Source organism: Strigops habroptila, chromosome 6, assembly GCF_004027225.2.
Source record: "Strigops habroptila isolate Jane chromosome 6, bStrHab1.2.pri, whole genome shotgun sequence".
Classification (NCBI taxonomy): domain Eukaryota; kingdom Metazoa; phylum Chordata; class Aves; order Psittaciformes; family Psittacidae; genus Strigops; species Strigops habroptila.
The window spans coordinates 31,431,714-31,454,341 of NC_044282.2; the positions used below are offsets into that span (position 1 = coordinate 31,431,714).

At 39.4% G+C, this 22,628-nt stretch overlaps 1 protein-coding gene across 1 annotated transcript in view; it reads right to left on the minus strand.

The window, feature by feature from the left end:
• Positions 1–22,628, minus strand: part of KCNQ5 (potassium voltage-gated channel subfamily Q member 5) — a 276,037-nt gene that overhangs the window by 25,398 nt on the left and 228,011 nt on the right. Inside the window, exons 6-10 of the mRNA XM_030489965.1 lie at positions 16,868–16,978; positions 15,050–15,145; positions 11,712–11,806; positions 10,454–10,480; positions 1,414–1,634 (exon numbers count right to left, since the gene is read on the minus strand). Coding sequence (XP_030345825.1) covers positions 1,414–1,634; positions 10,454–10,480; positions 11,712–11,806; positions 15,050–15,145; positions 16,868–16,978 — 550 coding nt within the window. The remainder of the gene's footprint in view (positions 1–1,413; positions 1,635–10,453; positions 10,481–11,711; positions 11,807–15,049; positions 15,146–16,867; positions 16,979–22,628) is intronic.

Here is a 22,628-nt window from a genome sequence, read left to right on the forward strand (position 1 = left end):
GCCTGGTGGCTGGTACACCCCAGTAGCCCACTGTAACCCAGCCAAAGTCAGGATTTGTGCATCTGAGAGGTCTCTGCAGGGGGCGGCCAGCCTGGAACGATGACCTTAGCGAACACTGTTGGGTTGCCTTGTTTGTCCTCCAGGAAATGTTTATTTACCCAGGCTTTTCCTGAAGAGATGTGTGGCGTAGGATGTCCTCAGCTGAAGGATGGGGCATTTCAGTTCAACGGGTATTTTGCAAAGTACATGTCTGTAATAACACATGTTCTTTAAAAGGAAGCAGACACCAAAATTGCACTTCTGCCTAATTAGTTTTACCACAGTTGTTGGATATATCATGCATGATTGCCATAGTAGAAAGAGTTTAAAGTCGTATCTCTTCACTTGGATCAAATTATTTAAGTTGCACCTTTCCCATACAGTCAGGGTCACTGCCTCCTAACTGATCAGTTTATTTCCCTTATTTTGTATTTGGAGGTCCCACAAGAAAGAACAAATCACTCTTAAGTTGGGAAAAGTTGGGACAGTGGTACCCCCAGAGCTGTGTGAGTGCACCTTTCAGTGCAGGACCCGTCCCTTATAGGGGTCAGGCTCATCTGGAACACTTGGCTCCTGCCTACTGGGGGATCTTTGCCTGAACACTGGCTAGTTTAATGCAAGAGAGGACCTTAGCTATTGAAGAAAGAGCAGAGAGGGGCAGCATGGGAGGCAGTGGGCAGGAAAGACTATGTCCTTGCCTGCTGCACGCTCAGAGAGCCATTTTCACAAAGATCCACTTCTTCACATGTTAGGAGTCCTTCCTACATTTAATATACCCTTTAGAAAGCAGTACATAAAAGCAATAAAGCTTGTTGTACTTGCTGAAGACACCTGCCATACTGAACAGGATACGCCCCTGTAAAACAAAGCACTCAGTAGTATATTGCTTGGTGGCAGATGATTGTATCCCCAGTGCAGGTAAAAGGGCACTTTTCAGCTCCCCAGCAAGCTCCCCAGCCTGAGGGGGCCAGTGCTGTACAAGGGATACTCTCTGCTGGCACAGGCACAGCCAGTGCAATGCTGGCCATGGTGCAGAGGCAGCAGGTTCGGGCAGCAGCTGCGCCCAGTGGTGGGAGAGGGGCTGTGACAGCAGAGCTGCTGCAGCCAAATCTGTGGGATGCTTTTTTTTTTTACTGCAATTTTCTGTAGTGACTCCATTTTCCACCCATTGATCCCTATGCACCACTGGCACAAGAGCGAATAATCCCATTGACATGGTCTTTGAAGAAGGCTATGGCTTTCTTGTGTCTCTGCCCTCAGACAGAAATTCTTTCTGCTTTACAAAAACATGTTGTGTTCACAGTGCAGGTGTGCAAGAGCCTCAGCAGGCTGGGAGCAGTGTGCAATGGCAAACGGGGCATGAAAACCTCCTACCGTCAACCACAGGTTTGGGCTGCGAGCTCTTCAGCCGCAGTGAGGGCCTGAAGCGGGTTCGGTCGTTGAAGCTCCAGCTCTTCTGGACTTTGGTTGGGCTGCCCTCGGTGGCAATGTCGGCACTTGGTGACCGGCGATCTCCAACTGAAGACTGCCTGTTCTTTATACTCTGACCTCGTGGGCTGGCCATCCGGACTCGCTCCTTAAAACTTAGCTTTTGACTGTGAAGGAGAGAAATGTATTTTATTTCCTGGTTCCTTCACTCCATTTCTTTTTTCTATTGCATGATAATCAAAAATAATTTCTAAAAATTCTCAATAGTACAAATCTGTTTCTCACACACTTTTATTTTCATTGAACATATTTCATTTGGGAATGAAACCGATTTGATGTCATTGGTTTTTGATAGAGGTATTTTCAATGGCAGTCTATCTTACAGTACAGAATAACCTTATAAATGAAATTAAAATTAACAAATAGAAACAAATTTCACCCATTTTTTATAGATTAATCTAAAGATCTTTTATTTCTATTCCTTGAATTTTAAATAGGTTTATTTCCATCTTAGTCAGCCCAGCTCAGTGCATTTCTGGCCATCTCTTCGGATAAACAAAACCAAAATGTATTCTATTACTGCATGCCATGTAGTATTGTTTAGGCGTTTTTTAAGCAGGCAAAAATATTGTTAGCATGTTCATGCTTTTTCAAGATGTGGCACTTCCAACATTTCATATGCATTGTTAGTCATCTCCCATATCCAGAATTCCTTGTTACAGCACTTGGGCAAGACAAAACCAATATTAACAAAACAACCAAGAAACAGTGTGATGACCGATTAATGGAAGTGTAATGATACAATGTGTGCTCTCTAAAGTCATTGCAGGGAATTAAGGTGGGAGCTGACTGCCTGCAGGTGATATTGGACAGGCACTTTAGGATAGGTACAGGAGTCCAGTCGGACTCTTGACTGTGACTGCTGGCTCAGTGGTGGCCCTGTGGTCTTACAGCTGGCCAATTCTAAGCTGTTTTTTTTCCCCTCCTGTGAATATGTAGATTATCTACTTCCTAGTGCTTAGATTACCTTTGTTCATGTTCAAACATATCTAATGAACATCCTGTGATCACCATGACTATCTGTTTATGCTTTTTCATCTTTTAGCGTTTTTGCCTTTGTTTGTCTGTTCCTGTAGTAGAAGGCTCAAAGGGGAAAAAGAAAGGAAGTCTGATAGCAAAGTTTGGAAATATTCTTTTATCTACAAGGTTAAGTTCAATTGCCAGTACAAGGGAATGGTCATCCTGATTAGTGGTCCTGTTCTTGCAAGGGGAGAGATGCTGGGAGCAATGAAGTAGCTGCTCATGGTATGATGTTCATAGAATCATAGAATGGTTTGGGTTGGAAGGGACCTTAAAGATCATCTAGTTCCAATGCCTCTTGCCATGCAGGGGGGCACACCTTCCACTAGAGCAGGTTGCTGGGTCTTGCAGTCCTACTGCTCTGGCATAGGCTTTGGGTGTGCTTTTAAAACATATATAGCAAAGACTGTCTACCTTCAAATTCTAATTGTACTTGAAATTAAGACACTTTCTAGTACTCTCAAAGCCTTTGCATTTAACTTCAGCATGTTCATAAGATGTTTTCAACAGAAATGAATTCTGCAGCTAATTAACTAATGCTAACGTGGACTATGTGGTTCTTAGATATTTAGCCTACCATTAACACTCTGCAAATACAGTGTTAATAAGTAATTATGTGAAATGGAAAGTAGTTATAAACATCTGTGGCTGTGAAATGTTGAGATAATCAGGTATCTTTGTCCATGCACAGCACAGCATAGCACAGCATTTCATTCTGAGTACAAACATCACTGAGAGCAGAAAGGATGCAGTTTGTAGCAGGCAAAGCACATGCTGGGAAGCTTATAATGAGATTATTTTCAAGAATGCCAAAAAGTGAGCACATCAATAGAAAGATTATTAGATAAATGTATTTCTATATGGCATGTTGAATCCCTTGAAAGAATACCTTTACTATAATTTCTGAATGGAATCCCTTATTCCCTTTGCCCAAAGTAAGCAATTGTTGAAATAAACACATCATGGTACTAGAAATGTTATCTATTTCCATTGCAAATTGTTACCCAGACCTGCAGTATTGTGTGCTGTTGCATATGCAATATGAAAGACCCACAGAACCTACTATTTGAAAGAAAAGTGACTTCTAAAATTTAATTTTCAATACAAACTACATTTCAAGACTGAATTACATTCCAGCTCAGGAATCTTTTGCATTGTACAACTTAATGAAAATATAAGTTGTAAAATATTTATTAACCACATTATTGCATTGTCATACTATACAGCATGAGCAACAGAATCAAAATGGACTTTTTATTATAGATATTATTCCTAGGCATATGTCCCTTGTGCTTTTTAATTTTTTTAAACTCCTCTTACAGCTCAAAATGTGTTTAATATTGAAGCATGAAATCAGAATTTTTTTTCTTCTACATATCTTAGAGTAAAAAAGTTTCTGGACAGCTCTCTTCTTGATGCACTAATTAGGATGAAAGGAAAATCGGTAAAACAGCCATAAAACTGATCAGTATAGACTATATTTTTTATAATCCCATTAACTCCAAAATAAAAATGAAAATTAAAAAGATGAAAAAAAGCACACATGTTGTTCTGTCAATTAATTTGTACTAATGAAAGCAATGGCTGCTTTTAAATGATTTGTACACATGGTTATTTCACTTATAAAAGCTGAATGGTACACGATGGCTACTTAACCTGAATATCTTTAGTTCTCCAAATCAGAGCAATGAGGCAATGGTGAAAGGAACTGTAGACACTTCATCGGTACTAGAGACATTTTTCAAAAGTGCAACACCGAGAATGAAAATATTAATTTAAAATGCAGACCTCATACTTGAAAATAAAAAAAAACCTGCTTTGTAGCAATGGCAATGTAATGGCATGCCAAGGGTCCATGCGGAGGATGCTGCATCGTGAAGAGAAATGCAGCCCCTGAGGGAAGTGTGGTTTGGAAACTCTATTTTGCATCTTCAGAGTTTCTCCAGACGCTGGTCATAGCAGTTTTTTGCTTCTTGGATCCCTGTTCCTATTTTGAGACTGGTGGGAAATGTTCCTGAAGTCACTGGGTCCTGCTCAGTGCAGGCATGAATTGTATGACTTGCAGCAGTGGAGAATTCATGCCTAGGAGAAGAAAGCTGCTGACCAACGCTTTCATGGGGCTCTTCTATATGTGATAAATAACAGATCATGAAGGAATAACTGGTGTTAGAGAAACACCAGAATGGAGATAATCTTGTGCCCTTTCAAGCATCTCTGGGTATTCTGCACTTGAATCAGTAGCTACTGAAGCTTTTAGGACCTTTTACTCTGATTTAATGCTGGTTGGATTAGCACTCTCCAGTGCTGTGCTAAAAATCCTTCACCTCTTGCAGGATGTAGCCCATTATATTTTTCTCTCTCCCTTTTTGTCCTCTCCTTTTATATAATATCCAAGGGAAATCCCTTGAATTAATGTAACCCGACAATGGCCATTGGAAATGTAAGTATTCCCAAGCTTTAAGTTGAATGTTGGTCCAAAAGGCAAAAAAACATGAGAAAGAATCAGGAAAATGAAATTACACAAGTTTCTGAATCAGGCCTAAATGACAAGGACCTGAGAGAACCACAGCTGCCTCCAGTCATCTCTGCATTTCTTTAGATGTGTCTGCCACAAGGACGATAACAAGGCGAGAGCACCTCCCGTATGAAGACAGGCTGAGAAAGTTGGAGCTGTTCAGCCTGGAGAAGAGAAGGCTGCGTGGAGACCTCATAGCAGCCTTCCAGTATCTGAAGGGGGTCTATAAGGATGCTGGGGGGGGACTCTTCATCAGGAACTGTAGTGATAGGACAAGGGATAATGGCTTCAAACTTTAACAGGGGAAGTTTAGATTAGATATAAGGAAGAAGTTATTTACAGTGAGGGTGGTGAAGCACTCGAATGGGTTGCCCAAGGAAGTTGTGAATCCTCCATCTCTGGCGGTGTTCAAGGCCAGGTTGGACAGAGCCTTGGGTGACATGGTTTAGTGCGAGGTGCTCCTGCCCATGGCAGGAGGGTTGGAACTAGATGATCTTAAGGTCCTTTCCAGCCCTAACTATTCTATGATTCTGTGATTCTATTTCTAGTACTAAGGTTTGATGGGAAAAAAGCGAGTGACTTTTCTCTATTTGTTTGCCTTCTGGAAGGTCGGATCTTACCACTCATTCCTCCTGTCAGTACATGCATGAGAAGTTCACTTCGCTGGGATAGCAAAGGGCTTTCTAGCTCTTATTTCTTTTAAAAAATTCTGCCTTTTCCATCTGTGATTTATGAAGGAAGAGGTGTTTATGGACACTAGAGGTCACTGTAGGTTCACTGCAGAGGGAACGAACTCTTCTCCGTTGGACCAAATGACTAGAATTGATAAGATTTTGTTTTAATTGGTAAATGCCTACAAAGCTTTGCTTCTCTCTCCTGTACTCACAGCTCTGTCTGTCTTCCATGGACCATCTTACTATAATTTTCGGTTATCTGAGCATCTTTTTTCCTCCCCTCTCCTATTTCGCTTCCTACCTTCCTGCATTTCTGGTCAAGTTCATCTTCTGCTCTGCTTCAGCCTCAGACCTGCAGCACTACTGCTTGCTGCTAGCCACAATTTACAATTTGTTCTTCAGCTTTTTGTAGTGAGCTGGTTGGTGGAAATGGGAATAGGAAGAAATTGTTATGAATCAAAAGTAACTGGAGGGTCTGAGGATGAGGGAGAATGCTCTGGATTTTGAGTCGAGACAGAAGCTAAAACCTTCACAAAATGTCACCTATAGCAAGCAGCGAGCAAACGTACATGCCCATTTTTGGCACTTGATTTCCAATAAATGCAGATGTTGATTCTTACCAAGCCTACAGATGCCTTTACTGAAATTAAGATAGTTTGAACAAATGCAAATGCAAAGGATACTACGGTGAGACCTGAAGTTCAAACAGTCAAGACTTCTCCACCAGGCTCATGATAGGACCATGAACCCAAGAAATGTAGTGCTATATCTCATACCTTCAATGAGTAATAACAAGAATTTCAAGGACATAATGACAATTTCAAGGCCATAAAGTTCAATTGTCAAACAAACAAAAGAAAAAGAAAAAAAAAAATTTTCAGGGAGTTTGTGTACTTTTTCCTTTTTCAAAACAGTTTCCAGATGAAGAGAAACTATTTTTTTAATCTCCATTTTCTATCATCAGCTTGTACTTCTATTATCTTTTAAATTATTTTTAAAAAGTAAGAAAAAACTGTAATAAGCATGAGTTATAAACCAATGGTTTCTTCTCATAAGATCCATCCATCTAAGAATTACCATTTTTGGTAAGAGAGACAATTTCCACAGAATTCAGCTGAAGCAGATGGTTGATTTCACATGCATTCCTCTACCTTCCAGCACAGGATGCAGGCACAGCTTCCACAGTCTGCGTCCAAGGGGGTTCTTCTCAACAACAGTTGCACATTTTGACTTGGTATTGCCTAGTTTGTTATAGCTTAAAATTCCCCACTAATTATTAGATGAAGAACTCAACTGCCACAGTTATAAAAATCCTCTTGGACTTGGGGAAATGTCTTTACCCAAATATTCAACCCCAGTTTTAGATCTCTGCAGGGTAATGCATTCCAAAAGTTCAAGTCTCAGGCAGAGAAGGGGCACCGGGCTTCAGCAAACTGCAGCGTGCTGTGCACTGCAATTGTCCAACCAGATGAGTTTCAAAGAGCTGGTATTATTGCCATTCTACTAATGTCATTGCAGGCAACAAGCAACAAGGGAATTACAAGCACTTAAGAATAAATAAATTGAGACATCTCCTTTGGAGAAGTAAGGAACTTCCAAGCACTAAGGAGGGAAAGTAAATGAATCATGCACCTGATGTTAGTTGGCATTCTCAAACATCATGTGAATAGGCAGGATGCTGAATACCTATGTTTCCGAGGGGTGTACATCCTGAAGAACTTCTCTTTATTACTACAAAGCTTACTAGGAGTGAGGGGAGATAGAGGACCATGTTACTAAGCATTTCACTGCTAGGTAAGGGGTTAGGCTTTCCACCTCAAGTTAGATTCTGCATCACTGGCATTTACTTTTTCATATGGTGCATGCAGAGAGTTTACATTAGATCTACTTTCAGAAACAGATATAGTATAGGAAGGAGGTGGAGAAAATTCCAGAGTACAATTTACTTCTTTCCTTCAGAGCAGGGATGAGTTTTTCCCTGAAGCTCCTATGCTGGTGAAACTCCTTATTGAACCAGAGAGCTGTCTCAATAGGGAATTCATACTCAGGCTTGCTAGTTACACTAGATGGGTGATGTTCATCCTTTGCAGACACCCAATGCATGTCCTACACACAGCTTAACACTGCTCATGCCCTCAGGATGTTGTAAGATTCATCAGTCTTGATCAAGTTTCCTGCACAGGAAGAATTTCAGCCACATTGTATAATTAAACAGAAATAACATTATTTGCATTCAGTGTGTGCATTTGTAGATACGGAGAATTTAAGATAGAGGCTTTTTAAAATAACTTGGAGATCTCTAGAACTGATTTTTAGAAATGTCTTATTTACAGTGTGGATACACTAGAGAGGTTATCTACCATTACTTTTGATAAATGATTAATTAGGATACTCGTGCATAATATTTTGAGTAATACAACATACATATTTTTCTTAAAATCAATATGAAGCTACAGCCTCCTAAGCACAGCTCTCTCAACTCAAATGCACAGCAACATTCAGTTATGTAATGAAAAACTGTAGGTCTATACATGGCAAAGCGCAAGAATTCATTTCTGTAAGTGTAAAAGTCATTTTGGTAGAAAAGAAAATAAGTAACTTTCACCTAAAGTAAATAAAAGTTTTCCTCTACTGTAGTTAGAATGGAGTACAGATCAAAGAGCATATTCAGAAAGCAAATCAATGCACTACTTGTGCAAACACATCTTCATTTAAAGACTGAAACAAGAAGCAGCTTAGTTCACATACCATCCCATGCAAGTCAATCAGCATTGCGGTAAGAAAGAAGTTAAAACAGTAGAGGACAGTCATCTCAAAGTACATTGCAGCAGTTCACATTTACATTTTTACCACAAAAGACCACATACATGACATGTATATTCAGTGATATAAACATATAGCAATATATCAGACAATAAACAGCCACTGTTTTAAAAGGCACTGAGTGGTCTGTAGGGTTTTTATTGTAGACCAGGATCTCAGGATTTAACTAGTTCAATTTTATACCTACACTAATTTGCAACAGTGCACAGATTAGTTAATAGTTTCTGAAAGACACACATCTTCCATTCAGTGAAAATACAGTGAAAAAAATCTGGCTAAATCATTGGCTACTTTCAAAACCACAACAGTTGTCACTAATATGGAGCATGCAATACAGTTCTGACAGCTGGTTTGGTTTTTTGTTCTTTTGTTTGCATATAGCATCTACTTATAGTGAACAAATTTGTCTCTTTAAGTGCTTGCACTGGGAATAACCTCTCCCTTCTGCACAAATCACTGTTTTGGAGGTGTTCTCATTTACTGCCAACTTCAGTCTCACCTTTGAAAAAGCTGAAGTCAATTTTAAATGTTGCTGTTCAAAGAGTAGGAAATACTTTTGGCGAGTGCAAAAAGTTTGGATCAGGCTGTAATAATTAAGGAGATCAATACGTTGCTAGCAAGCCTATGGAGGTAACGTATATGAAAAGTCACAGAACTGACAGAGCAGGTGAAGTGCTCGTGAGGGACATCTCAGAGCAACTCCAGTCCCCTCGAGTTACTGTGACATTAACAATACTTATGTGCACATCAGGGAAAAGGATGGAGTCAGGTGCCAGAGGAGCAATCTGGAAAGTGGAATGGAACATGGGTAATAGATGTGAAGCCTTTCCAAGTTGAGTGAATAACCCAGAAGAGTTTGTGAACTACAGTACAGCTCAGGGGCAGATGTATTTCAGGGGTTGATGTGTCACTGTCAGTTTTTTTCTTGGCTTTTCATTGTTTTCTGCTTGGAGGTAAACTCCCCTATTCTCCGATCTGCTGATACTGCAGTGCTGGCTGTCGAACACCTGCTGACTCCCATTGCTAATGAGTTTCAGAGGTAGCGTAATTTCTCCTGTAGCCACTGAGTCCTTTCCTGTCCCTAAGGATTCAGGCTACAAGAATAGCAAAGAGCAGCATTTCCTTTTACTGCCTTAGGACATGCATCTCCAGGGCTTGCCAGTGAGGATAGCCCTGCCGGGGCCTTTCTCTGTGTGCTATAGGCAGCTGGTCCTCAGCCAGCATCCAGGGTGGTGGAAACCCCACCTACCCTCCTGGCCAGGGGTGCTACGCCAGACTGTCTGCTCCACCCGATCAGGGCCATGTGAGAGTGCAAACCCTGCATTTGGGAGGACATGAGCCCCTGCAGCGGTGCTTTTCCCCTAGCTGCCATGTCCCAAAACACTCTTTAGGAGGGAATGGCAGGATGCTCCTGCAGGGCAGCACAGATCCGTCCTGAGGGGATACCCAACCAGCTCTACTGGGGGGTCCCGCCCCTGCAACAGAGGGCTGGTGGGCTGGTTCACAAAGCCAAATTCAGCTATATGCCTCTAAATTCCACTGGAAGTCACAGATTCCTGGAAACCACAAGCATTGATTTTATGGCATAAGACGGGGTCTAGGGAGCCTGCTCCACTCACTACACTGCCACTGTTTGAACTGAGCTCCCCCTTAAAGTTAAAACATGTGCCTAGAAACATAAAAATTTGCCTCATTTTTCCATACAAAAACTGTGACAAAGCAGAAAATTTCAGTAGCATTAGTCTGTTGGTATGAGTTTAAAAAAATACAGTTTTGTGATTAAAATCAGTTAACAGTTACAGTTCATTGAACCTACTGTACAGAACCTGAGACATCTAACAGCCATTAAGAAGCAGCGATATCACAGGTAAAAGAAATAAAAGAAACTACAAACCTGCTAGAAGCTTCCCCTTGTTCTTTTCTTCAGGTCAGGGTGTGGGAGGGAAAAACATACTTGTTATGCAGATAGTAATCACATTACTTAGCTAAAGATGATATTAGATATATGGTAAACATAAATGGATATGTTAGTGTACAACACACACGTTACATTGCAACCACAAAAACATTCAGGCAAGACTCGTAACTACAATGCTTCTGAAAAATAAACTTTTCAGTTGTTTTAACACATGCATGTAACATGCTTAGTACATACCACTGCAGACTGAGTTGGCAAAGCACTTAGGCAAAATGCATTGCTGACACATATTTAACAGAAAGCTGTAGGCTCTTATTAGAGAAAGTTATCTCTGGTAAATAAAAAGGTTTAATTTTAGGATAGCACAGCAATATGCTTATTTAAAATAACAAGTAGATGCCCTTTTGAGGGACAGTCATATTTTAGAGTGTTTTAGGTGGGACACAGGTTCATTATTTATGTGATTTTATAGCCATCAATTTATACCAATGTTGCCTTCAACTTGTTTGTATATTTGTCAAAAATCAATATTACATTTTTAATCTAAAAGTTCCTTTTAGTTTGGAGCATTTTGGGATTACAGTTATGGTAATGGATTACTTATGGCTCTGTTCTTGTCAACTCTTTGAAATTCAAAGATCAGCTCTGGGTACCCAGCCAAACCTCTTTTTGGCTGAGCTTTTTGGCAGACGATTACCTTTTTACTGTCATGTGGATGTTCATCACCCAGCTTTGAGAGAAACCACTAATTCTCTTGCACTGTCTGCAATAACAACAGTTAGGATGCTTATCAGAGCTTTCCCATAAGGCTCTTAGCGCTCTCCTTTTTGATCTTTATCAAGTATCTTTTACTTCCTGATTTGTGCTCCCTATTGAATCAGCCAACTTACAAACTTCTGGTAAATCTTTTACTGAATTATTGAAGAGTCTTGGGCTGCCAGTGCTCTGTGAATTCTCACCCAAACTAGGACATCAAATATTTCCTGTCTGCCAAACTGTGACATCAGGTCTTTTTAGTCATCTTCCACTGCCTGTGTGGGTAACTGAGAATATAATTCACCCTAAGGAAATACTGAATATATTAGAAGTTATGATGAAGAGGATCAAATTCCTCAGTTGGGATTTCTAATGAGAAGGCTTAAGAAGACAAAACAAGATGAAACAAACAAATAGTAATTATCTATAAGCTTGAACAGACATTGAGAACAGTACCAGCTGCCATATTTGTACCTACTTTGTAGGGCTGCAGGTATGCAAGGCCTTCAAATGAGGCTTCCAGGTAGCAATGGAAACCGATTTCTCATCAGCCGCATAACTACGCCATACACACTACGTGCAGGATATATGGTAAAAAAGAAAAAACAAGGCAAGAGGGAGCAGGGAATGAAACAAAAAATTGAAAAGCAGATTAGTAACCAATACAAGTCATGGCTTTCTTTTATCATTCATAGCACTGATACATGCCTGAGGGGAGGAAGAATACTTTCATAATATCGCCAGGTGGCTGTCAGGTTTGTTCGGCTGGTGTCGGTAGAATAAAACCGCCAAGAAGCCTGGTGTGGGGAAACAATAGAAAAGCACAAAGGAACCAAGAACATGAAGTGACAATGCCACCGCACTGGTTATGGAGAGAGGGCATTTTTCTCAGACTGGGATGTGCTCTATTAGGTGGATTAAGGAAATACCAGTAAAAAGCTACCAAAACTTTTGTGAATCACAGTACACGTTAAATGGTGAAAGAAGAGTTACTGGCTTCATGGAAGCAACAGGAGATATTCAGCACATAGAGGTGCTCAAAAAAGCATTGCAGTGATTTATTTGCGGCAAGTCCACAGGGGTCACCCACACAAACTTACAGTCTGAGGTAAAGAAAGTGCCATAATACATTTTGTAAATTACAATGAAAACCAGACAAAAAGCATTTAGAAGAAAAGAGAGGTGCTCTCTGTGGTTTGAAACACTGCTAAATGTTTAAGAACACACAATAAATCATTTCAAAGGAGAGTGACCAAAGCATAGAATTGAAAATGCATTCACCGTTCAGATTTATAACTGCATGTAGATGGTAAGACAGATACTTGGTTCTGGAATCTGGAACAAGTTCCCTGATGTTAACATAACTATATTAATTTGTACTAACTGACTATCTGTTCTTCCTGTATATTGTCATCTATTAAATGTCATCCCCGTGTTTTTTTACTGCACATCTCCCACAAATACATCTAGTCTTCATCTACAGGTGGATAACCTGTCACTTTGTAAATGGCTCCACATTTTCATTGTCAAAGGTCTCTGCACTATTTTAAATTTGAAATTCTTTGGGTTTGGCTTATAGCCAGAGATAGTTCTTATGTTTCCGTCCTGTAGGTTCCAGTACTTCCTCTCTGGACTTTTATGTTCAAATGATATTCACACTGAATATTTCTTACAAGCTAAAGAAATTGAGAGAAGTATGTCCATATGAAACATTTCAATTTTCTATAGTGATACGTTAGCTATTTTAAAGTCAGGTAAAGGCTCTGGCAGACTGTATATCTATGGCAACAGAGGAGTTAGCACAGACTAATTCTACAGAGTAACTGATTAGAAAATAGATGTTATCCTGATAAGCTATAGCACACTCATTTCCATGGCAGTTCACTATCAATATCCACAACTGGCAATTAAAAAAAGTCTGGGCACAGTTACAGTAGACAATGATATGTAGTTCACACACATCCTGCATTTATGAACATGAAATTTTCTCCAGTCCTGGACTCATATTTTTTTTCTTTTTTTCCAGTGTTTTCTTTTCTTTCTCCAATTTTCCAGTCTCATTTACAAACTTTAAATGCTGAGTTGATACGTAGCATGTTGGTACCAGCACCACCATACACAGTGGTAATATCAGCTGCCTTCTCCTTGTTACCTTTCTGGTTTTGTGTCTAAGGACTGTAATAAACCAGCTGGAGTAACATACTGGTAACTTGTATGAAGCTCTTGACCCTTCTTTCCTACTCTTTCTTCTCTGTGTTTCTCATCCTTCATTAAATCCTTTTCAGAGACACTAATACTGGGATAGACATCTCTTGTAATACACTGATTTCATTGTTTCTAGATCAGGGTTTGTATTTTGGTGTCTTAAGACTTTTGGTCAGAACCATTCCACCCTGTACAGTCACCCAGATCATCCTCGGGTTCATTCCTGTGGGCCTGCCCTCACCTCTCCTGTTCTGACAGGTCTTGTGCCATTGACAAATATCTCCATCAGCCATTTTATATTAATTTCCAGGTTACTGAAAATGCTGAACATGAAAATGAACATGTAAATGCTGAAAAGCCTTCATCATGTGATCCCACCACAAATGTCTTCTCTTTGCAATGATTTTGCCCATTGAGAGTCACTTTCTGAAATCAGTCAGCTAGATGCTCTTAACCTATTTAGCATGCTGTCTAACTAATATTTTGGTTGAACTGTCATACAATAATAAGAGCTGCATCGAAAAACTAAATCTATTCTGTTTCCTCTGGCAACCAAACTTGGAAGAAGTAGATTAGAATATATGTTAGAAAATATCCCAGAGATTCATTCTACAGTACAACAGATACAAAAGAAGTGGCTTTATATTTATTATTCTAATATATATTAAATCTCAAATATTTAGTATTTAATAATAGTTGTACAGTAATAATGGAAAACATTTATTAACTTAAAGAATGTTCTTCAAAGACGACCTGGCATCTACCCTGAACTTATCATGGAATTCTAGCATATTCATAGAATCATGCTCAGCTTCTTTATTTGGATTTATTATTTCAGATTTAAAACAAAAACAAAATAGCATAAACGGCACACATAAACCACTTGGGATCCCAAGAAAATAAACTAGGTCACTGTAAGATTATTTGCTCCTATTTTTCTCAGTGCACCAAGTAGAGTGAAGGTTGATGCAAAACCATTCTTTAGAGGATGTTCTCAATTTTAACTAGGACTGTAAGTTATGGAAAAACCCCAATCAAAGTAGCTGTTCAACATATATGCCACTTTTGCTTGGAAAAAAAAAATTCTCTCTCAGTTTTTGATCTTTTGGTACTGGAGCTGAAACCACCTCATACAATTTCAGACATTTTGGAATTGCTTGCACCTACATTTCCAGCTTTAGAATTGATTAATAGTGAAAACAATTCTCTGGGCAGGACACTTTATTTTCACCAAGTATATCACTCATTGGAGCACTGTAAACCCTGCAGCAGATGAAAAGTAGTTTAGTACAGGCAAGAGTGCTGTGCTGTCAGTTGGGTTATTTAGGGATCAATTCTATTTTTCCAAGGAATTCACTAACTGCAGGCATGCAGTTGACATGCTTGACTTGGTTTCTTCAGCATGGGTAGAAGAACTCAAAAACCATTCATATAAATGCCATATAAATAATTACGACAACACACGGCAATCACTGAACAAACTTATTTAATGAAACTAACCAATCTGTTAAACATTATTTCCACAAAACTTTCCAAATGGAAATAATAAAATTTGCTCCAATATGTACTTTAAATCACCTACTGTTATATTTTCACTGATTTGTTATTTACCTGAATTAGACTGGCAGCTGGATTCCTTCTTTTCTCAAAGTGTTTCTGACGATGCTGTTCCTGCACTTTTAAAGCAAATCCTGAGCCAAGGATACCCTGCAATACAAGATGTCATTTATCATTATCTAGGTAGTTTTTCAAAGAAATATACATAATCAACTATAAAGATTTTGTGAAGATTTTATGCCATATAATTGCTTCAGATAACATGTTTATGACACTATATGACAGTATAAGGTTTATATACATATATATATACACACATACATATATAAAATCTAGCAGGAACATTCAGAGGAACTGAAGTCAGGAAGATGAAATGATCAGCTGCCAGATATGCCAGATATACATGGACCTCAAAGTCCATATCTGCAGGACTTAATAACTTTTGATTATATAAAAGTTAGAAAAGGCCTTGCTTAACAGATAGATTAAGACCATTTATTCTCACTTTCTCATCCAGATAATCCCATTGCTCATTCTATAAACTATTGAGAAAAGATGATGATGAAACCTCTCCCCTTTTACCTTTGAAGAAGTAAGATAAATTTGACTCCTACTGAACAGACCCAAAGACTGAGAATGTTTCCCTCCTTGGCTCGCAAGGAGTATAATATTTCTGCTGGACACTTCTGCATTTAAGGAAGAATATTTCCATTTGATTCTTAGTCAGGATAAAATAATACTAGAGATGCACAAGATTCACACATCTCTTGTTTTACAGACAGATTCAACTCAAAAGTGTTTATGAGAAAAATCAGTATCTGTACATAGATATGACATGAGGAACAAAAGTTCTGGCATCTCTAATATGTAAGGTTATTAATATTTTACATGTTCATTGTATTTCTGCTAAGACTAACTTTCTTGTTGGTGGTAATTCAGTGACAAAAAGAATTAATTACAGTAGCTGCCATTAAATGTTAAAGATTCACAAACAGGTAATTTACTATAATTATAATGCATTATAATATGCCAAAGATACTGAAATATTCTTTGTACTTAGAGTAAGAAAAAAATGCAGTACACTAGATGATTCAATGCTGTTGGCAAATGCAGACTCTTAATCTTAGTTTGTCTATATGGTTGAAAACAAATGTATTGTTATAACATGCATGTTTTATAGTGATCTATAGATAATGAATCTGAGTATTAAAATATTGACTGCATATGTTGCAATAGATGAAATACAACAAAATACAAATGTCACTTCTGATTTCATGTCTACTCAATAGTAATTTAAGAAAGGAAATTCTCTCTCAAAAATGAAAAGTTATTTCTGAAGCTGCACTATATTTTATTCACTAGATGATTCCCATTTCCATTAAAGTCTCTTGAAAGTTGGTAAAAGCAATGTAAACAAACCATCATGTTTATTTACAACCATTCACAGAAAATTATAGCTGCATTTCTACATTCAATGACATAAACTTTTGGTTGATCTAATGCCTTCTACTACTCTCTGTTGGTAGCCTGAACATGGTCCTACAAGAAAACCTATTAGAAATATCTAACTTTTTTTTTTTTTTGCATAGAATCAAATTCAGAAGAACCTATCAGCTGATTTTTTTTCAAGAATCTGAAAGAAAAACAGTAATATATAAGCCACAATTCATAACAAAAGACAGGAATTTCAACCTTATGCAACAGTATGTGACCTAATCTAGTATTATTTTCCAGTTTTGTACATGCGAAAGAAACTCCTCAAACCCCAAGCAAACAGTTGTTCTTCATACAGAGAGCTTCCTTCAGCCTTTTGTATCATAATGACTCTGTAAGTTTCTATTACCTTTTTACAAATTTCACAGGCATACTCACAGCAGGTAGTGCGAAGAAAGAAATGCCAAGCAGAGCAAATCCTGCAGAAAGCAACCTTCCAAGCCAAGTAAGAGGAGTTTTGTCTCCATAGCCAATGGTTGTCAATGTGATCTAAAAAGAAATTAATGAACATTGTGGTTTACCAGAAGTCACAGAGAAATTAGTTGAAGATTATTTACATTGCATGAAACAGCATTTCCACCAAATAATCCATGACTCATGAAATACATAATCGTTTCTAAAAGAAAACCAAACATAAATAAATACAATTTTCTAGAAAAAATACTGTTTATGACTGAATAAAATGGCGATAAATAGTAAATGTGAGAAAAATACCTAAATAATCACAGAATCATAGAATGGTTTGGGTTAGAAGGCATCTTATAGATCATCTAGTTCCAACCCCCCTGCCATGGGCAGGGACACCTTCCACTAGACCAGCTTGCTTAAAGCTCCATTCAACCTGGCCTTGAATGCTTGCAGGGATGGGGCAGCCACAGCTTCTCCAGGCAACCTGTGCCAGTGTCTCAAGAATTTCTTCCAAATATCTAATCTAAATCTACCCTCTTTCAGTTTAAAGCCATTTCCCCTTGTCCTCTCACTACATGCCCTTGTAAAAAGTGCCTCCCCAGATGTCTTGTAGGCTCTCTTTAGGTACTGGAAGGCTGTTACAAGGTCTCCCTGAAGCCTTCTCTTCTCCAGGCTGAACAACCCCAACTCTCTCAGCCCATCTCCATAGCAGAGGTGCTCCAGCCCTCTGATCATCTTCGTGGTCATCCTCTGGACTTGCTCAAAGATGTCCACATAATAAGCAATAAATAAGTTTAAGAAATAAAAAATCAGAAGGCCTGGGATCTCAAAAGTTGAGGCAAATGCTGGGTAATTTGCCGAGTTGGGCAGAAAAAGGTGATCTTCTCTATGGATGTAAAAGCATTCCTCCTATTTTCTGCAGGGAAATATAACTGTATTTGTACAACTACACAAATATAAATTACACAGAGATTGTATTCAAAAAATATAGTAGGGAGGAAGTTGAGGTTCACAGATGTTATAAAGTCAAAGCAACAGCAAGAAGCAGCTCATTTTCTACAAGCCCATCAGTACAATGTGAAGCAGATTATCTTCTGAAACACAACAAACACTAATCAAAAGCTGGAAGGAACTTTAAGAAGCTCCCATTCCTTTCCTCTTTCGTATGACAGGTTCAGATATAGTTATATCACTCCTGACATGAAGGTCCAAAGACTACTACACAGCAGATGTGTAGCTCAGGCTATTGGACAATGTTAGCTCAGACCTACATGGGGAGAGGCCAAAGAGAAAGAGGAGGGCATTTGTAATCCCTTTGTGTGGGGAGTGCAATCAGAGGCTCAGCATTCAGATGTTTCAAAAGCTGTGCTGCAGGGACGAGCACCCCTGCCATATAGCACCCATGCATATGATGGCAGAGTTTGGTAAACATGGGAAGGTTCTCCACAAGCAACTCATTGGCCGCAGGCCATGTAGAAATGCAGTGCATATGCAAATGCCACTGGGATAATGGTGCATGGTTATGGTTTATTGAGCATATCTCCAAGGCAAAAGACTATGACTTCATGTCTGTGTGTGGCTGAGGATCTTCCCTGACCCAAGGAAATGTCCTCCAGGCTACTCCTGGCCTGGGAAGAGTTCCAGTCCTGAACCTGGGGCTGGACTTGCAGGAGAAAGTGATGCCTCTGAGCCTCCCGCTTGGGGAGCTGGGACCCACTTTGTGCCTAGTGCAGGCAGTTGGAGGAGGTGTGAGCAGAGCGGAGGGTTTCCAAAGGCAGGGTGGGAGGCTGCAGGGCGCATGCTCAGGCAATGGCACATGACGTTAAAGGACAAAGATAGACAACAGTAGGCTGAATGCCAAGGACTCTGGGGCCTGTTATAGCAGAGAACATGTGCACAGAGAATTATTTTACATCATGTACCAAATGTGGGCAAGTTCAGGCTTAGCAAATACTCTGGCAGGAATGAATTCTTCAGGAAAATGCCTTCTAGAGACATTATTTTGCTTCCAGCTTCCTCTAAGTTCATTCCTAGGCAAGGTGGCCAAAGCAATTCCATTTAATGCCAGGGTCACCACAGGACAAAAGAAGGAAAGTCTTTTGGAAGTAATTAGATTTCAACTATTTAGGGCTCTGTAGATAGTAAACAGTGCTTTTAATTGCTCCCATTGTTGGGAACAAGCTGTGGGTGTAATTTACCCTGAGAATGCCATAGTGACTAAAAGAGAGTGATCTGAATTAAGGCTGCAGCTGAAATTTCAAGTGGTTATCAAGTCTCAAGTCTTGTCATGCTAGCCTGGACACAGACACACCACCTCGCATGATTATCAGGTCTCACTCTCTTTCCTTGCTCATCTTCACTTCCCTCTTTTTTCCCAGATTTTGCTGGGAAGCCAGTGCAACCCAGGGAAGTAGAAAGAATTATCCATATTTCTGTGTGGTTTGTTTCTGCTGTTTCTGTGAGTTGCGTTAGTTCATGGAGGCATCTAACAAGCTCCAGAGGCTGCACAAGGCAGCACGTGGCTGAGATGGAGCAATAAGGAGGAAGGGAGATGGGAACGCAGCTCCCTCTTTTCTGACAGAGGTGAGCTGATGCAACCACGCTCTTGGCCTCGCAGAGGGGCTTGATTTGGTTTCCCTTTGCTTGTTGAAGAAGGTATTCCCAGCTCTTCTCATCACAGAACAGTTCGTGCAGAACAGTTTGAGGCTATTAAGACCCCGAGAGCAATGAAGCATTTGAACAAATGAATCCCTGAATAAAAGTTCCTCAAAATTCGTTTCCAGGCCAGCCATTGTGAAGCCGTTTGAAGCTCTGGAACAAGCCCACTTTCTTGGCTTCTGTCCAGCTCCCTATCTCTGCCAGACAGTGGAAAGTACAGATATCTCCTGGCTAGGCTGAGCAGAAGGAAACAGCACCAAGTGTCATCTGCATATTAATGATATTGTCACCGAACTGTCTTCTGAAGGAGTGAAAGACAAACTCGAACCTTTGGAATCTGACATCTGGGAGCAATCCAAACCCACAAGCACTCAAACAGACTGTATTCTGGAATTTCTCCAAAGAAAATAATAAGACCATATTAAAGCCTTTCCCCCCATTCTTTTAGGTCCTGAGGACTTAATGCTATCAGTCCGTGATTAAGAGTATCAGTGGCTTCTTGCTCACTTTGAGCTCTTTTATCTTAGGATGGTTTTAACATGGGGGTATAGGTGTCAACACCGTGCTGTATTGCCTTATTCAACACTGAACAAATGGGTTTGTTCTTCATTTTATATTCCTCTCATCACACAACTGAGAAAACATTTTTCCAGACAACTTCAGGGTCAAGTTCAGTAATTCATCTTTGCTAGTGTTGCAAGTGAATGACTAAACCACTGGCCAGGCCCTGACTGGCATAATCCTGAGGTTAAATTAACTGAACAGGGTGTGGAAAATTACTGGATCTGAGACTGTGACAACATGAGGAATTTCCAGACATCACTGGATGGTTGAGGGAGAAGTCACCAAATTTTGAAGGTAACTGGAGGAAATTATTTGGGATCTTTTGGAGATTGCAATCTTGCAAGGACACAGCATGCAGGTGACTGCAACAGAGGTACCATACAAGATCAAGGGTGACTAGGTAACAGACCTACAAAATCTGTAGCAAACTTCTGAAGGTAATTAGGGACAGGTTGTTTATTTGAGAAGAGAGTTGGTCAGAGGAAGCAAAGTGGTGATAATGAGGATAAAGATACAGTGAAAGAAATAACACGGTGTGTGAATCATGCCTTTCTGCAGATACCTGCTGAGTAGCTCTGTGTCTGATCACCACAGCCTAAACCAGGACAGCAAACCAAACCTTTTAGTTTATTTGTATAGGATTCATTTTACCCAACTTGAAAAATAAAATGCTTGGGTGTTTAGCATGATCTGGTCACCACAACATAGACAATGGAAAGAGAGATTCCTGCAGCATGTAACTCACCCTATCCTCAAATGTCCGACTTAGGCTTGCCTGAAAACAAACGTCTACTGTTACCTGAGATGTCCTAAGGCATCTGAGCAGCGACCATCCGCAATAGAGGCACGAGACAGACTCTCAAACAGATCTTCCATGGCACTGTATGCCAAGAAACTGAATCACACTCCTACATGGCTAAAAGAGCTAGCTGAGTCCTACCTCTTGCACCAGATGCAAACCACTCCATTTTAGTTGCTTCTATGAATGAGGTGTCTGGACAGACCAGCCAAGGTGGGCAGTGTCACCTGCCTGGACTCAAAACTTACAGCAACAATAGAACCTCTGTTATAACTCATTGCTGGAGCTAATAAATATGCTAATAATAAGTGAGGTAATATAATAAGGAATGTGATTGTATAACCTAGATGCCTTCAATTAGATGAGATAGGACCCAGGAGGCCCTTCTCTACCCTAATATTTCTTTCTGATGTCATTTAATATTTTGCTAGCAGTACTTACCTTTTGAATCTTTACCTGACATCAATTAAATGAGAAAAAAAGTAGTTTGCAAATGCTATCATTATATTAAGTGGGAAAAACGTCATCGATATTAACTCATTTGAGCTAGTAATTGTGACAATATTATTCATTGTAATATGTTTTGTTCACCTACAGGTCACTGTGAAGTGCCAGAACCACTCCGTATCCAACTGTAACTACTGGATACTACTAAAAAATAATGACTTAGTAAGAGAAGCTGTATCAAATGTGTAAGAGAGACAGGAATCTTACCTGCATTACATTTGCAGGTAAAACTAATTGATGTACAAATGAAACGCTACTATAAGCACACACAGTTCTAGCTAACCCTAGCAGTCCTCAGAACACTACACATGGTTTTGTTTTGAAATACTTAAGTTTTTTAATTGACCTTTTGTTCCCATACAGTTTAGTTATTTTGTTGTTAAATGAATTTACCCTTCTCTACCAAAGCAAATTTTGAACTTGAGCTCTTCATAGAACACACAGTGTTGTGTGCTGCTGTGTTAGGCAGCACTGTGGGGACCCCAATCACAAGAATATTCACAATAGTAACATTAGCATGATGTTAAACTGCAGGTTGCACAGTACAACATACAATTGCAAATAGAGTGGAGTACTCATATGTAAATCAGGATGCCATATCCTGCCTTTTATTTCAGCACAAAAATACAGGCTTTAGAAATGGAGTCAGTGAAACGACCATAGCAGGGTATGGGCTTCAAATAATCTGAATTAATGAATAGTTTAATTGGTGCATGCTGGGTCTGGTCCCATAAGGATGGGCATAAGTGCCTCTAAAAGCTTGAAATGTAAGGTTACTATTTGTAAGGCACTATTTGTGCCTGACTTCAATGCATTCTTTGCTTGTAATTCTGCCATCACAGAATTCATTCTGGGATTTGGTAGGTACTCCATGGTTTAAGTTAGAACAACTTTTGCAAATAAACAAATAAATGAGACTAAGCATTAGTTTCCCCTAGAATGCTACACAATCTGACCTTTTCAAAATCTGCATGTGGGTTACTCTGGCAGTAAAAACAACCATGACTAAGAAGCACGTTATGCATTTCCCACATACTGTTTTACATATTATACAAAAAATACCATTATTTAAATGGCAAAGATAACAGGTAAGTGGGAAACTGATTTTCAGTAACTTTGTGCACTTAAACACATTAAAAATTTAAATGCATTCATGTCACACACTGGGGAAAGAAGAAAAGATATAGCACTGTACAATATAGA